Source organism: Haplochromis burtoni, unplaced genomic scaffold, assembly GCF_018398535.1.
Source record: "Haplochromis burtoni strain Fernald_Lab_line unplaced genomic scaffold, NCSU_Asbu1 Contig_309, whole genome shotgun sequence".
NCBI classification, from domain to species: Eukaryota; Metazoa; Chordata; class Actinopteri; order Cichliformes; family Cichlidae; genus Haplochromis; species Haplochromis burtoni.
Window position 1 is genome coordinate 89,471 of NW_024582670.1, and position 17,731 is coordinate 107,201.

General features: G+C 40.2%; 1 protein-coding gene across 1 annotated transcript; it reads right to left on the reverse strand.

Annotated features, from left to right (window-relative positions):
• Positions 1-4,126: 4,126 nt before the first annotated feature.
• dtx3l1 (deltex E3 ubiquitin ligase 3L1) lies at positions 4,127-10,494 on the reverse strand. Its single transcript, XM_005941280.2, has 5 exons — positions 10,376-10,494; positions 9,357-9,439; positions 9,110-9,261; positions 5,150-5,361; positions 4,127-4,549 (listed from the first exon to the last, which is right to left on the reverse strand). Exons 2-5 carry the CDS (start codon positions 9,436-9,438, stop codon positions 4,489-4,491), a joined length of 507 nt encoding a protein of 168 aa, XP_005941342.1. The 5' UTR covers position 9,439; positions 10,376-10,494; the 3' UTR covers positions 4,127-4,488.
• Positions 10,495-17,731: the final 7,237 nt, after the last annotated feature.

Sequence of the window (17,731 nt, forward strand, 5' to 3'; positions counted from 1 at the left end):
AGGAAAAAAAAAACAAGAAAAAGAAAGAGAAAGACAAGCATCTCCAGCAAGAACCAGACACCTGGTACTCAATAGCCTCAAAAACTGCAGTACTTTAGGACCAGTTCTAGCACCCAGCTTTTGCTGGGTGTTAACCTTGGATTTCTGTTGATCCGGACTCATTCACTCCTCAAGGAGGCACTTGGCTGGACACTCACCTCTCATACTCACCTGCCTGATAACCCTCTTTTTGGTTTAGAGTTCTCCCTGGGACCATGCTAGCGACTAACTCCTGTCAAGTAAGGCAGTTCTTTGAACCTTCAAACATATCAGAGATTTTATTGTGCTGCAACTCTGCCTCAGTCCCTTCTGCTCTTAAGGACTATTCTGTAGGATTGTGGACCCTAAGCTGCCTGTCTGTTCCAGTTCAGCCCTATCTGTTGAATAATTTCCAAATAGAACCCTCTGCTGTGCTAATAAAGTCTATGAATGACCAGTTGCTGTCTCCTGGGTTCTTCTTGATATCCACTTGGTAACTTTACCTCTTAAAGCCATGAAATCACCTTTATTCTTCAACATAGATTACCTGTATTCTCTTAAAGCAGTCTTCAGGAATAGAAATCTCCAGGCTTCTTGAAGGACATTCAAAAGCTCTTGCTTTGATGTTTGCTGTATTTTGTTACATTCTCTGTCAAGACAATCCTACACTGCTTCAAAAATATAGAGGTCTGGAATCTTGGGAGGTGGACGAACTGGCCCTGATGAGAAGCATGAACAGAGACTTTGCCTCCTCCTGTGTCTTATGTTTTACGGAGTCGTGGCTCTTTGAGGACATCCCGGACTGCGCGCTCAAGTTGGAGGGTTTTCATCTGCTGTGCGCGTACGGGCAGGCCTCTCTCTCTGGTAAGACCACAGGTGGAGGCGTCTGCTTCTACATTAATAGTGGCTGGTGCACAGATGTAACAGTGATTGCTCAGCACTGCTCTTCCTCTCTGGAATACCTTTTTATTCACTGCAAACCGTTTTATTCTCCACGGGAGTTTGCTTCATTCATCCTGGCCGCTGTTTACATCCCGCCAGATGCGGATGTGCAGCAGCTCAGGCGCACTCGCGGAGCAGATATCTCCACATGGAGCGGACATTACCCGGACTCTCTCATATTGCTCTTGGGGACTTTAACAAAGCCAATCTGAGCCATGAGCTTCCCAAATACAAGCAGTATATTAAATGCCCGACCAGAGAGGAGAGGACATGGACCACTGCTACAGCACGATCAGCGGGGCCTATCGCGCGGTGCCCCGCGCTTCACTCGGACTTTCTGACTCACGTCATGATCCACCTGAATCCCCGCGTACAGACAGAGGCTGAAGCTCTCCAAACCTGTCGTGAGGACTAAAAAACTGTGGAGCAACGAGGCTGTGGAGGAGCTTCGCACGTGTTTGGAGTCTACAGACTGGGACACAATGAAGGCTGCTTCTAACAGCTTGGACGAGTTTACGGACACTGTCACCTCCTATATCCACTTCTGTGAGGACAGCATTGTGCCATCACGCACCAGGGTGAGTTATAACAATGACAAACCCTGGTTTACTCCTAAACTCAAAAAGCTGTGGCTGGAAAAGAGAAAGGCGTTCAGAAGCGGAGACAGGGACTGCTACAGAGAGGCCAAGTACAGGTTCACTAAAGAAGTGGACAGTTGCTAAACATCAGCACTCTGAGAAGATGCAGCAGCAGATCTCAGAGAATGACTCGGCCTCTGTGTGGAAAGGTTTTAGGAATAGTCACGGAACTGACATAGCCTACTAAACCCCCCACTTACCACTGGATGGACTTGCTTCTTGAGCCAGACACCCTCAACGACGTTTTATCTGTCTGTTTTGAACGAGGCTCATCAGGCGCAGCCTTCACCACCTCAAACTGGCCGCCAACAATAGAGACACTTTGGACACTCATTCCCCCACCTCTCTTGGCTCCAGTCAGATGACCAGGGTTTCCTGATGGGACTGCCTGTCTACCCTGCGGCCATCTCGCTGTGCTGAGGAGCCTATGCAGGCGTATGGAGACAGCCATGTTCAGGTGAGGTGGGGAAGATTCGGAGCCTAGGCTCAGCTGTCCTCCAGCCACCCTCCTCCCTCCTGACATCCTTTGAGTTGGGCCTAGTGGCCAGCACTGCTTGCAGGCTGTGTTCCCCTGGCATATTGCCCGCTTCGCCGGTTTCCGCACCAGTTGGACCTCGCTGTGTCTGATGCGTCAGCCAGTGAATGAGTGTTCTTTAGCCCGCAGCTATGGCTCCCTTTCTGGCGTTCCCCTTGCAGGGTTGCGTGGCCAGTAGGTACTCCACTCAGCGGCTCAGTGAGCTACGCTTCCTCTCCTCTCACTCTTGGCATTCCAATGCTTTTTGTTGTTGTTGTGCTAAGATAATAGGCAGAATGCTACCGGTATAGCTCTAAAGAATGTAGCATCATAGGCAGTGTAGTCCGTGCTGCAGGGAGAATGGACTGCCATACCCGTTATTTGTCTGTGAGCGCGAGGAGTGTATTTGAAATTGCTACACAGTGTTGGGAAGGTTACTTTTAAAATGTATTACACTACAGATTACAGATTACATGCCCCAAAATGTATTCTGTAACGTATTCCGTTACGTTACTCAATGACAGTAACGTATTCTGAATACTTTGATTACTTAATATATTATCATGCTTTTTACAACAACGTGAATGTACTATTGCTGTGATTTATTACTGTTACTGAAGGTCCGCGGCTCCGAACCGTAGTAAAGGGACCTCTGGCTAATACGTTGGGCTCATAGCCGAAAACTAGCTTTACTTTGTTGTCTGGGTCAACTTTGCTAGCGAGAGACAGAGAGAGGCGTTGAAAGGCTGCTCCAACGGAACTTATTGTTTTCGGAGGAAAACACGAACACGGTGTACAGTCGAGTCTTAATAGCTTACTTACAACTGGGCTCGTCAGGCACTCTTCTTGGCTGCAGTGGTTATTATTATATTTACATGCTTCCAGCTCCCGTTTTTGCTCGATGACAGCTCATACTTCCTTTTTCTCCCTCCCTCGCTCACAGACAAATAACGGGTATGGCAGTCCATTCTCCCTGCAGCACGGACTACACTGCCTATGATGCTACATTCTTTAGAGCTATACCTGTAGCATTCTGCCTATTAGCTTAGCACAACAACAACAAAAAGGCCTCTCTCACCCAGGAAACACGCAGAGAGAGAGCATCACCCTGTAACCATGGCGCTGCCGCCTGGAACAACAGAACGTAGCTGTCAAACAAAACCCAAACAGGCCTGATCCGCCACAATATGAAACAGGGAAGTACCGCCGTGTAATCCATTTATTTCAACAAAGTGACTGTATTCTAAATACCACCTTTATAAACGGTAACTGTAACGGAATATTTTGTATTTTAAATACGTAACGGCGGTACATGTATTCCGTTACTCCCCAACACTGTTAATGGGTCAAGTAGTTCTGTCTTACTTCTTGGTCTTGTTCAGTTTGGGTTCTTCAAAGCAGTTGAAGACTAAGCCAGTTTGACATAGTTTCCTCTGAGTAGGTGATGCTGAGATGTGTCTGTTGCTTAAACTACTTGATGTGGGTTCTAATTTGAGCTCTTTGTGCCTGATTAATGTGATTGGGCTTCTTCACTTTGTCTTCCTTTCCAGGTGACATCTACATGAAAGGCACTGGATTTTAAATTGTGTTTTTATGGGTTTTCTGATTGCACTAGAAGAAACCATTTAAATTTCTTTAAATATTCGGAATTAAATTGCCCCTTTCTTTTCTTGCTGTCTTATTGTAAACTCTTCTTCAATAACTTTTAGTAAGATAGCTTTTAGTTGAGGAGGAAGCGTCTGTGATCCACGAATTTTAAGACTATCTCAGTCTTGCACTAGAGAGGGAGAGATACAGTGTGTGTGTGTGTGTGTGTGTGTTTGTGCATATGTGTGTGTGTGTGTGTGCCTCAGGTCTCTCCAATAACCAGCACAATCTTTGGAGAAAGACTTAAACAAGTTTCAAGACTCTCCAAAATCTGTGCAGGTCTTTGAGGAGAGTCTGGACATTTGTTGCTGGCTACAAATTCAAATGGAAGCATACTGCTTTAAGAGCAATGACAGCCTCTTGAATATCAACATCTGTGCTATTTTTAATTGACAACAACACAATACAAGTATGCATAAGAAATAAAATATATAAAATAATTAATCTATTATTTTTTTCCATTCTACTTAAATCTTTACACTAATAGCCAGGGGGCATAAGCAGGGCTTAATTTTACATATAGTTCTGCGTATAACTTATCTATTACATGTAAATTGGTGGTTGCGTAGTGGGCGAATATTACTGGCATGCAGACAGGACTAAACCACCAAACTATTCAGTACACAATCTGCTTTTCATCCTAAACTGCAACCACCTTTTCTTCTTAATTCTGCTACAGGAAAAAGAAAAAATGTAGCTTTATCCATCTATTAACCAGTATGTCTTATGTTATTTAATGCCATTCAGTAGCTTTTTCATAGTCTTCAGGTAGTCAGCATCTGGGCCATCACTGAAAGAATACAGATTAGAAATTAAAAAATTAAATTAAAAAATAATTGTCATCACACACACACACACACTCCCATGTAGATGTAAAGACAGAAAATTGGGACTAAATAATATATTTAAAGCTACCTATTAAATCAGTAACTTTAACAGTAGTGTTCTTTCAGTGATCTAATTTTATGAGTTCAGTTCAATTCAGTTTTATTTATACAGCACCAAATCACAACAACAGTCGCCTCAAGGTGCTTTATATTGTAAGGTACAATAATACATACAGAGAAAAACCCGACAATCATATGACCCCCTATGAGCAAGCACTTTGGCGACAGTGGGAAGAATAAAACTCCCTTTTAACAGGATGAAACCTCCAGCAGAACCAGGCTGAGGAAGGAGTGGTCATCTGCCATCTGTCTAGACATTTCAGTTTCTAACACACAATTGTAAATGTGTTTGTGTTTGTTTGTTTGCTTGCTTGCTCATTTTACTTCAAGTCAAGTCAGTTTATTTCTAAGCACATTTAAAATCAAGGCTTAACCAAAGTGCTGCACAATTAAAAGGGATAAGCATTAGGCCTTTCAAACCAAGTCTGCTATAGTATACTCACAATATGTTTCCACCTTCTGACTGTATTTTTAGTGGAATGGAACTTGTAGTGATAACGTCCTCTCCATCTCCATTTGTGGTTATTCTAAACAGAAGCTTCTGATTGAATGCCTTTTCCAGCAGAGCAAGAACCTTCTTGCCTTCATGGTTGTCAGGCAGGTAAGCACAGAGTACTTCCCCAGCATAATGCTGGCCAGGGTGAGGGTGCATCTCCTATAGGAAGATATGTTTAGTGCATAAATAGACATTCATTAAACCATGTGCTTAAGTCTAACCACACTGTACTTAAGTCATCATATTTTAAAGAGTTAATTAAATATATAAAACTGTAATTAATAACTATTAACAAAACTATTTAGATTTTTGTTTAGTACTTTGCTTATTCTTTATTAAAAATATTTTTAGCCTAAGCAAGAGTTCTGAGGTTTTATTTAATAGCAGGCTATAAAGCCCACAGGTAAAATATGCACATTAACTAAGGCGAGATTTTAATTTAATTTAAAAATAGACTCTGACTTGATTGACTCAGAGGAATTCTGTTTCCCCATTCCAGAACACCCGATCAGGTTAAGTTCAGCAAATTGTGAGTACGTTCACCCTGAGCTAAGCGTGTGCACTCTTTCATCATCACAGAACAAATTCTGATATATGTATTGACACCATGTCTACTGTGGTGATTTATCCAACTCACATTTTTGTTAGATAAAGTCGGAATGCTAATTTTGAATGTAATTATCTAGCTGTAACCTGAGAGAGGCAAAAACGAAAAAAGGAAAAGAAAAAAATGAAGAGAAAAATTGTTCATATTAAGCAGTTTACTGATGGACCTGTGATATTAGTTATCTAGACAGCAACACGCTGCAGAGTGGTCAAGTGTGTTTTTTATTTTATTTTGGTTTGGTTTTCTTTTGCTTTTCTGGTGGTTGCTAAATCAGTTGTTAGCTAAATCTATTTCCTGTTACACCTCAGAAATACCAGAAAACCCCTGCCCAGTCCTCAAAAAAAAAAAAAAAAATATTGGGAGATACAAAATTAAGATTAACTTAATGATAGGATGAATGATAGGAAGAGTATACAGAAACTTTACCACATGATTTATCAGAGGAACGGGGTCACTAGTATATTGATAAAATGACTGTTGATAGTAGGATAGTAGTAGAATGTGCACAGTTTATCTAAGACTCAGTCAAATGTTGCAAAATTGATCAAATTGTGCTCCTCAAAGCCCCCCAAAATACTTAAAAGCTACTCAAGAGTTTAAATATCCTTCTGGAGATTCCTTACTTGTGGTTCCTAGAGTATTTAAAACTAAAATGGGAGACCTTCCGCTTTCAGACGCCTCTTCTGTGGAACCAGTTCCCAGTTTAGATTTGGGAGACAGATGCACTCAGCTGCATTGTGGAGAGCACACTGACTACCTGCATCACTGCATGGTACGACAGCACTACTGCTATGGACCACAAACGCCTGCATAGATTGATAACAACTGCGGAGAAGATCACCAGGACCCTGCTGCCCTCTCTGAAGAGCATCTACCATCGCCAAGTGCAGAGGAGAGCTGCCTCCATCCTCAAAGACCCCACACACCCACAACACAAACTGTTCACACTTCTGCCCTCAGGACAAAGGTTTAGAAGTGTGAAATCCAGAACATCTCAACTCAACAACTCCTTCTTCCCCACTGCTATCAGAGTCTTGAACAGCTGACCCATTTTGAACAGTAATAATAATTACCATCGGCCCCTCTGACCATCACCAGTAGGCGGTAGATGAAGTGTCTTGCCCAAGGACACAACGACCAAGACAGACAGGGCTAGGGATCAAACCGGCAACCTTCCGGTTACAAGATGAGCTTCCCAACCCCCCTGAACCACGGTATATATGCACAGGAAATTCAAAAGTGTTAAATGTTTTGGTGTTAGTAGTTTTCTTGCAAAAGTAGAGTTAATTTTACTCTAAGTAGAGTCACATTCTTTTAATGTAACTCTGAGGTGTAAAATGATAGTAGTTAAAATCGAGTGTTAAAAATGAGCATTTCTATGTCAAATCTGGAGGTGTTACAATGTTTGCAGGTATTGTTTGCAGGCAAATACCACAGCCTTGAAAAAAAGCTTGCATGTGAATTTTCAGTCACATTTTTGGTCAAACACACCTAAAACAATGTCTAGAATGTGAAATGTTGGTATAATGGTGCTGCTTGAAGCCTGAAAATGATCTCCCATAAAAAAAAAACGAGCAAACAGCAGTAGCAGGCGTCCTGACTGGATTCTACGTTAGCATTTAGATCCGTCCAGAGTTTTGTGCACACGGTTTAGGTAAAAATGAAAAAGGTTGAGGTTTTACATTTAGTTCAGTATTACCTGTTGCCTGTGTCCTTGTCTTTTGGGAAAATACTTTACACAAGTAATGGCTCAAAAAGGATTCTTTTTTTTTTACTGTGCTGCAATTGATTACTGGATTATTTGTGCCATTAATTAGTGTCAACTAATTTTTATTCAATCTCCACATAGGATATGTGAAGATGGAATATGGGGGAGAGCAGAAGTGCGTTGAAGGTCCACAAAGGGATGAATGAAGGACATGCATATTGTATTGAAGAAATAAGTGATGAGAATGCTGTTATTTGCATTTACCAGCTCACCTATGTCAGACCTTTTGATAAACAAAATTCTAATGGAAGTGAGAACATGTACACTGTTACATCTTTCAGAAAATGTTTTGAAACATTTTGTGGTGCACAGTTCAGAATAAATGTTTTTCAAAAACCATTGCGTCTTTTTAGTAAATGTTTATTTCCAAAAGAAATGTCTAGAAGTTCAGAACAGTAAAATTCCTGCTTTTTAGAATGAATTAGAAGATAACTCTTACGTAGTTAAACTAAAATACTCTTTGAGAGTTAATATATAAACACTTAACACCTAGTTAGCATTAGTAAGTATTAAATTATCAACTCCAGACAGATTTGGTGTTTAACACTAAATCAGAGTTAACGTACCAACTCTCCAAAAAGAGTTAAATTAACACTCTCTGGTGTGGACCCATATAGACACTTTAATAGTGTTGAAATCAAATCTGACAGTGTTAATTTGGACATGCTGGATTTGCAGTGTGCATTTAGTGAGTGTTGTTTACAAATCAAAGTATGTGCTGCTCCTTTTTTTTTCTGTTTTCGTTTTCTATTTCCATCTACCGTGACTCACTAACCTGACCAACCAGTTCACCAGTTTCTTTCTGATAAGAATGCGGTGTATATGCTCTTACTCTAGTTCAAATAAAAGAATAGTTAGTGTTTCTCTTTCTTTTTGAACAATATTTAAAAAATATCTTTTGAACCGTCAATTTAGGGTTGTGCCACATAGTCTTCTTATGTTTAATGTGCTGTACATCTGCGGTCCCCAACCCCTGGGCCTCAGACCAGTACTGGTCCGTGAGTCATTTGGTACCGGGCCGCGAGAGTTGAGGCTCATGTGTGAAATGTGTGGTTTTCAGGGTTATTTCGTTATCATTTTTATCGTTAACTCAGTTTTCCTGGGTCTTTTCACGCATGTTATGAATAAATCTTCTTTTTTTCGGTACCGGTACTAGTTTTATTTTGTTGTGTTTATCCCGACACCTTAAAGGCCGGTCTGTGAAAATATTGTCGGGCATAAACCGGTCCATGGCGCAAAAAAGGTTGGGGACGTTGTGTTTTTTATCATTTTAAACAATGTTATTGACCTAGTGAGAGAGTTAATCAGAAGTGTTTGACTGTTTCTTTTTATTATTATTATTGTTATTATTATTATTAATAATATTAATAATATAATTGACTTTAGCATACAGACTGAAGAAGCCTGGAGTGAAATTACCAACCTTGAAAGTAGTGGATGCCTTGCTCAACCTCATTAGCTATTTCAAATATTAGGTATTAGTACATATTAGCTATACCACATATAGTTGTCAGCAGATCCACTAAGCTCACCGTCTGTTTTCCTTCCAGGAATGAGAAGTTAATCTTCAGGGTATTATCATTAGGAAATCCAGCTAGGCCTCTGTTGATAACTTCCCAGGTCATTTTACCATCTGGTTGGCACCCACTTAGTGTACTGAACTTCCCATTTGCCTGTTCAGTAGCTGGACAGACAGAAGCAGATTTTCAGTGGAATTATCTACTAGTAAATAAGAAATTGTACCAGGCATTCAGAAATAGGTGTGTATTTTTGAAGGACCTTGTTCAACCAGCGATGGAGGACCCTGTCCATCGAGATAACGATTACAGTAAAGCTTGTCACTGCTCTGGTTAGAACCCATACTGTAAAGACAAGGGAAACAGTATGAATTAGCACTTTATCTAGAATAAATCACAATGTTGGTAAATGTCTTATAAGAAAAAGGTTTTACCATTCAAAAAAAAATCAAGACAATTGTAAAACTGAAACAAATGAACAATGAAGTTCCAAGAGGAAGAGAGATTTTTATACATAGTTTAAGATTTGTGTTTAAATTTACTATCATGCTTAAATTCATTTTATAGATCTTCATTACTCGTCATAACCGCAGCTAGCTGTAGATGATGGACTGTGTATTCTTGCAGATGTCCACTCACACAAGAGGATTTCTGTAGACTGATTAGCACAGTTTGATGGTGTGTCAAGGCTGTAAATCACAAAACCCTCTAAAAACATTGAGCTCACATGCTTAGAGTCCCCTGAATAAAGGTGTGAATGGTTGTGAAATGGCTGTGTACAAATGTCTAAATTTGATGGCAGAAGATACATCCTTAACACATCGTATGTCGCTGCTTATTAGGGAAAAGTATTTTATGGCCCTCAAACACAAGAACTTCCTCTCATGTACTTTGAGTCCTAAAAAAACAAAAAGATTTGATAGCTGGCTTGTAACTTCAAATAAACATTTAAATGTGTCCGATGTTATTTTTAAATAATCTTTTATACTGCCATATACACCACATTGACTAGGTATATCTGAGTAGAGCAGGTGAACCTACTGAGTGCTGAAAATAAAGTTTGTACGTTTAGCCAGTCATAATATCTTTGGTTTTGCTGCCTAGCATTTTGCCTGTTCTGTTCTTCAATCAGCTTGTTTTAATTCAGAACAAAAAGAAAATGTTTACAACACAACACAACATACATTAGTGGGTGAGTTCAAACTGACTAATAACTTAAAATTCCAATGATTACAGTAAATGTTAATTATCGATGAGTGCTATTCATACTCTTCTCAGTACCTGCTGAAAGGCTGTTATCCACACTGCAGAAAATTATCTTGGTTTCTCCTGTCGTAACTAAAAGATCTTGGAGCTCCAGGCATTCGTTAGCTCATGAGGATATGAAAAGTGCACCAAATCAAAGACAGAAACAAGGGAAAAATAAGGTGGGTGTGTCCAGTTAATGGGTTGTGGTTTAAGGGCTGAATGATCTGCTCAACTGGTCTAGCAAGTTTGGTAATCATGGTAGTGTGTGTGTGTGTGTCGGTGTGTGTGGCAGAAGCAAGCAAGAAAAACAGTTTCACAGTAGTTTTATGTATGATCATAAGGATAACAATTTATTTGTGTTGTGTTTTATATTTTTATATATTTCATTGAATACAACCCCAATTCCAAAAATGTTTGGATGTTTTTTTTAAACACTTTAAAATAGAGCACCCACAATTGTCATTGTAAATGTACGGCACAATTGTGGGTGCTCCACACCAACTGTGTAGAAATAAAATATAAATAGTACAACAGCAGGAATAAATAAACATGAGAGATATATACAATTAAGAGGAATATATAAAAAACAACAGAAAAGGCGAACATTAGAGAACAGGCAGTTAAAAAGACTTGGTCAGAATAGAGTCCACATATAAGTAGTCTGAGGGATGAGGGTTATTTAGATCATGGCTCAGATTGGTGGGTGTGTCGTGAAATCAACAAGTCATGAACAGCTGTCATGGCTACTGAGGGGGAGTGAACTGTAGTGCTGGACTCAAAGAAGTCAATGTTAGTGTGTTTATTTACATTGATTCACCAACAAAGCTATACCCAATGCATTAGAGGAAAATAGTTTCGACTTGATCCAGGGAATCCAAATACCTGGTTATCCAACAACAGAACACTCTCAAAACTCAGGGCAACTCATCACAGTCCAGGAAAGGGAATCCAGGGAAACTCTTTGCAGAGGGAAACACCAGGGTTTCACTAACTGTAGTTCAACACTACAGCAAAGAATGACAGCCAGTCACTACCTTAACTCGTGGCAGTTATGGGATCATTGGTGACAGGTGGGTGATGTGTTTCAAGCTAGAGTCCCACCCTCGCGCATAGACAACAACAACAACACAGACAGAGAAGAGAAGAGAAAAAACAAAGACAGAGAGACAGATAAAGTCAGTCGGAGAGGCCTTAGGGACCGTGATAGTCATTCATGCATGTGCCACGGTGTTTTAAGTTTAGCTTTAGCTACAGAAAGCAGTTGTTCAGTTTGGTAACTTGTATTCACATTTCTTCCAGAGAAGTGGAGGTGGCCATTAAATGTAAAATAACCGTTATAACACAGTGTTGTTATATTTAATTCGTCAACATTTAAACAGCAATGTTAATAGTCGGTTTATTTTTTATGTTTTTTTGCATATCAGAAAAACTGAAAATAGCATTTCAATTCACACAGATCAGCTTATTGATCTAGGTATTGACCTATATCAAATTATCTTTTGATGCATAATTAGAAATGTTAGTTTGTACCGACGTAGAAATAAAACTTTAAGAAAAAAAAAGTTAAACACAGTAATAAAGAGTAAAAATCTTGATCATCTTAAATAACTGCAACAACATAGGAGTAAAGAGGGCAAGCAGTTTGGCTTAACAAATGTGTGCCCTGCCTCCTATATGTGAGGAAGGTAAAAACCCAAAGGACAAAAGACACACTTCTTGATAAGAATGTAAAACATATTCTTTTAGCGTGTGCCAAAAGCTTTCTTTGTCCTTTGTCCCACAGATGTATTTTAGAGATATCCTTGAACATGGTTTACTCAGACTGAGTTGCAGGTCTGGGTTCCAGGCAAGAGGAAAGAAAAGATGGTGGTAAGTGGACTGGTTCTTATGTAGTGCTTTTCTATTCTAACTGAGCACTCAAAGTACTTTAATGCAACTTGTGCCATTTGTCCAGGCAAACAAACACTTTCTTCTATGCTTTGTTTAATGATTAGGTGCTGTCTGTCTAACATTTACACATATTCACATTTCAATGGGTGCACGGATGAGAAACTTGGAGTTAATATCTTGCCCAAGGATATTTGGCATGCAGACTGGAGCAGCTAGGGATTAAACCACCAACATTAGTAGGTGACCTGCTCTATCTATTCAGCTACAGCCACCCCAAGATAAGGAGTCAAAAATTAGTGAAATGAGAAAACCCTGTGGACTTTGCCTTTTCCTGCTCCTTACATGTAATGATTGCCCCACTGATTGCCTATATAGTCATGACAAATAACTCTTTAAGAATAAAGCCTTTGTTTAAATTTTGGAATTTTTCCTGATCTCCTGCCTAAAGTCTTTGGTGCCAAACAGAAATTTTATTGAGGGTAGCACTTAATAAAAAAGTCTCATGCTTAACAAATAATTAGAAACAGATGAGTATTTGCATTCATTTCTCCAATCATTCTCCATTTGTGGAGAGATAATGCTTTTAGAAAAGGGCTGAAAACTCTCAGTACCGCAGAGGTACAATACTTACTAAAGCCAAGTTTGCTCAGCAAGATAAAGGCTTTCTCTTGGGGTTTGTTCAGCTCAACATTTGGATCAGTTAGACTCAGGTGTGATGTCCAGTATGTCCCTTTATCTGCTTTGTTTTGTTTGTGTTATTGACTTGTCAGTTTTGATCAGGCTGTGAGAAGTTTATCTATTACATGGCAACATTTACCACTGTGACTCAAAGAAGTTTTTATTTTTTGAGCCATTCATAGTTTGACTTTCTGACGCTTTGTGCACCACTTTCGTGCTGCATAATCCAAGTGTGCTTGAGCTTTAGGCCAGAAACTGAAGCCTGGACGTTTACTTTCAGAATTGGCTGCTAGAGACCAGAATTCCTGGTTCCATCCTGCTTTGATACAGCAAGTCATCCATGACCAGTCAAGTAAACCCAGATCATCATATTACTGCAACCATTCGTGTTGGTATGATGTTCTTTTTATAAAATGTTATCTTAGTTTTATGCCAGATGTAATGAGAGTCAACCCTTCCAACAAGTTCAGCTTTTGTCTTGTCAGTCCACAGAATGTTTTCCTTGGATCATCAGGTATGAAATCACCACCTACTGACCAATCAATTTTCCAAAAATAATGTCACCATTCCTTGAAAAACCCTCAGGCCTCTGCAGGGAAAGTAGGAAGGGTTGTTTTTTAATAGAGTCTAGTATTAGCAGTGTAGCAGTGTAAAAGGCATATGCAGATTAAAATGAACTATTAGAAAATTTTATACACTTTCTTAATCACCAAATTAATCCTGCCACGGTTCTGGGTCGGTTCGACCCAGCATTTTGAGTTTATTATGTTTTAGTTTATCTCTTGAATGATCGTTGTGTTACCTTTGTGATTTGTGGGTTACTATTTAAGTTCCATGTTTCTGTTACTCGTGGTTAAGTATTTGTGTTCTCATGTTTTGTGTGAGTTTAGTTCTGTGTCCTGTCTGCGTCCTCGTGTAGTGATCGCTTGTTTCCTGTTTTATTGTGAAGGTCTGTCTCATGTGAGTGTGTTCAGTTTTACCTCTCGTCTCGTTGATTATTCCTAGCTGTGTCCACCACCTGTGTGTAATTCCCCTGTGTTTCTCTGTGTGTATTTAAGTCGTGTCCTCTGTCATTGTAGTTGCTGGTCCGTCTGTGTATCCACCATGTTTCATCCGTGTGTTCTCCCTGCTGTCCGTCGTCATTCTCCGCTGCTCATCCTCCTTCATGTTCATGTCCTGGTTTGTGTTCACTAGCTTAGTTGTTCTCAGTTTAGATAGCCTTCTGTTCTGTTTGCCGTTTGTCTATTTTTATTTTTGTGTTCAATAAACCACCTCACCTTCACGAGTGCCTGCGACTGGATCCTCCTTCAATATTTCCACACGGCTCACTCTACTCACCGTGACAAATCCATGTCCATTCTTTTGACAGTGGAATGCATAGTTTGTGTTTCGTTCTGTGGTTTCAGTAAGGTAGACATAGGCTGCACATATGAGTGCACATAATGTACATAAATAGTTATGTATTTAAAAAGTTACCTGGAAAACCAAAATCCTGCTTTGTAGTACAGGCCTTTGGTCTGCACTCTTGTGTAAATGATGCTAACTAAATCTCTGAAGATTCCCTCACTTTTTCACTTAAAGTCTACATGTTTTAATGCTAACTTCACCCTGCTTAAAAAACTGTGATAGAATCAACAATGTCTATGAAGATGGATTTAGGAAGTACACATTTAAATAACATGTTTAACGCTTTCTTGTGCAGGTACAGAATATGGCATCACTTGTGAAAAACAAGGACAGCAAAACTAAAAAGCAGTTCCTCTGGGCTGCAACAATGAGTTTTGTGTTTAAAAAAAAAGAAAAGAAACAAGGATATGCTGTCCACTTTCACTCCCAGTCTCTTAAGCAGTATATTGTTGCTAACTAGCTGAATTGAAACAGGAGAATCCATCTATTAGCTGTAATTTCGTGGTTTGTAAAGCACTTAACGAATGAGGACAATGTAGAGGAGAGTATACTTTTATCAGCCTTTGTGTTTTGCATTTGCTTTGTACAAGTCCCTTCTCAAAACTTACAGCAGACTCATTGGATTACTGTGATTGGCTAGAGTACCACAACATATCCGTGTCACTTCCAGAGCTTACCACCCGTTAAACACTCAAAATTGATATTAGACAATCAATTTTTTTCACATCACACAAGACGTGACGCAGCCTCAGAAAGCCCTAAAGTTAAGCATTCTTGAAAATCTGAAGGTTCCAGAACAACCTTGGTCCTCTCAGAGACAGTTAAAACATATCTGCCTCTTCATTTGAAATCCTTTGTTGTTGTGACACAAAATCCAAGCTTGTTTTTAGTGACCTTAGAGACGCTGAAACAGAGAAAGACAATCCCGCTTAAGCTAAGAGGGCGAGAGAGGTTTAAAAAAAATAGGCTGGGGACAAGAGGGGGATCTCAGATGGGATCTCAGATGGGATAATTACCATGTGTCCCAAATCCTGCCTTACTCTCCCCTCTAATCCACACAGGAAGAGAAAACACAGAAAAGTCCAATTATGTTTTGAACTTGCCTTCCTTTTCTTCTCTCACCACCATTCTCTCCATATAGTGCTCACCATTAAAGGTGTAGTCAATCTGAATCAGTGCTAACTGTCATGGCTGTGTGAATATATTGTATATGTATTGTATTAAGTTATATTTTAATGGAGTAGCTAAAACTTTGTGAATTAAGCTGAACAAAATTATTTAAGGGGAGCATGGTGGCACAGTACAGGGTGGGCCATTTATATGGATCACCGTAATAACATGGGAATGGTTGGTGATATTAAAGTCCTGTTTGTGGCACATTAGTATATGTGAGGGGGCAAACTCCTCAAGATGGGTGGTGACCATGGTGGCCATTTAGAAGTCGGCCATCTTGGATACAACTTTTGTTTTTTCAATAGGAAGAGGGCCATGTGACACATCAAACTTATTGGTAATGTCACAAGAAAAACAATGGTGTGCTTGGTTTCAACGTAACTTTATTCTTTCATGAGTTATTTACAAGTTTCTGACCACTTATAAAATGTGTTCAATGTGCTGCCCATTGTGTTGGATTGTCAATGCAACCCTCTTCTCCCACTCTTCACACACTGATAGCAACACCGCAGGAGAAATGCCAGCACAGGCATCCAGTATCCGTAGTTTCAGGTGCTGCACATCTCGTATCTTCACACCATAGACAATTGCCTTCAGATGACCCCAAAGATAAAAGTCTAAGGGGGTCAGATCGGGAGACCTTGGGGGCCATTCAACTGGCCTACGATGACCAATCCACTTTCCAGGAGACTGTTCATCTAGGAATGCTCGGACCTGGCACCCATAATCTGGTGGTGCACCATCTTGCTGTAAAAACTCAGGGAACGTGCCAGCTTCAGCAACAGTGTTGGGGAGTAACGGAATACATGTTACTGTATTTTAAATACGTTACTGATACGTATTTAAAATACAAAACATGAGTAACTGTATTCCGCTACAGTTACCGTTTAAAAACTTGGTATTTAGAATACAGTTACTTTGTTGAAATAAAGGGATTACACTGCGATATTTTCCTGTTTCATATTGTCGCGGGTCAGGACTGTTTGGGTTTTGTTTGACAGCTATGTTCTGTTGTTCCAGGCGGCAGCGTTACGGTAGCCATGGTTACAGAGTGACGCGCGCTCCCTCTGCGACTGCGTGTTTCCTGGGAGAGAGAGCGCCTTTTTGTTGTTGTTGTTGTTGTTGTGCTAAGCTAACAGGCAGAATGCTACAGGCATCGCCCTAAAGAATGTAGCCTCATGGGCAGTGTAGTCCGTGCTGCAGGGAGAATGGACCCGTTATGTGTCTGTGAGCGCGAGGAGGGAGAAAAAGGAGAGTGGAAAAGTACGAGTTGCCATCGAGGAGAAACGGTAGCTGGAAGCATGTAAATATAATAATAACCACTGCAGCCAAGAAGAGAGCCTGACGAGCCCAGTTGTAGGTAAGCTATTAAGACTCGACTGTACACCGTGTTCCTGTTTTCCTCCGAAACAATAACTTCCGTTGGAGCAGCCTTTCAACACCTCCCTCTGTCTCTCGCTAGCAAACTTGACCCAGACAACAAAGTAAAGCTATTTTTTGGCTATGAGCCCAACATGGAACCCGACATATTAGCCAGAGGTCCCTTTACTACGGTTCGGAGCCGCGGACCTTCAGTAATAGTAATAAATCAGATTCATGTAGTTGTAAACAGCATGATAATATATTAAGTAATCCAAAGTATTCAGAATACGTTACTCTCATTGAGTAACGTAACGGAATACGTTACAAAATACATTTTGGGGCATGTATTCTGTAATCTGTAGTGTAATACATTTTAAAAGTAACCTTCCCAACACTGTGTAGCAATTTCAAATATCCAGTGGCCTTGAGGTTTCCATTGATGAAGAATGGACCCACTATCGTTGTACCCCATATACCACACCAAACCATCACTTTTGTTGTTCCAACAGTCTTGGAGGGATCCATCCAATGTGGATTAGTGTCAGACCAATAGCGGCGGTTTTCTGATCTGGATCATCCTCGTTGAGATGCTGCAGTAGCTGGAGTTTGTAAGGGTGCCATTTGTGAGTAGCTAATATCCGCTGAAGGGATGCTCAACTAATGCCACTCTCCAGTGACATGCGGCGAGTGCTACGCTGTGGGCTCTTGCTGAATGAAGCTAGGACAGCCACTGATGTTTCTTCATTAGTGACAGTTTTCTTGCGTCCACATTTTGGCAAATCCAACACTGAACCAGTGTCACAAAACTTAGCAGGTGTAACGATGTAAAAGAATGGATATGGTTTTGTTGTTGTTAAATTCCTGTTAAACTTGGGATCG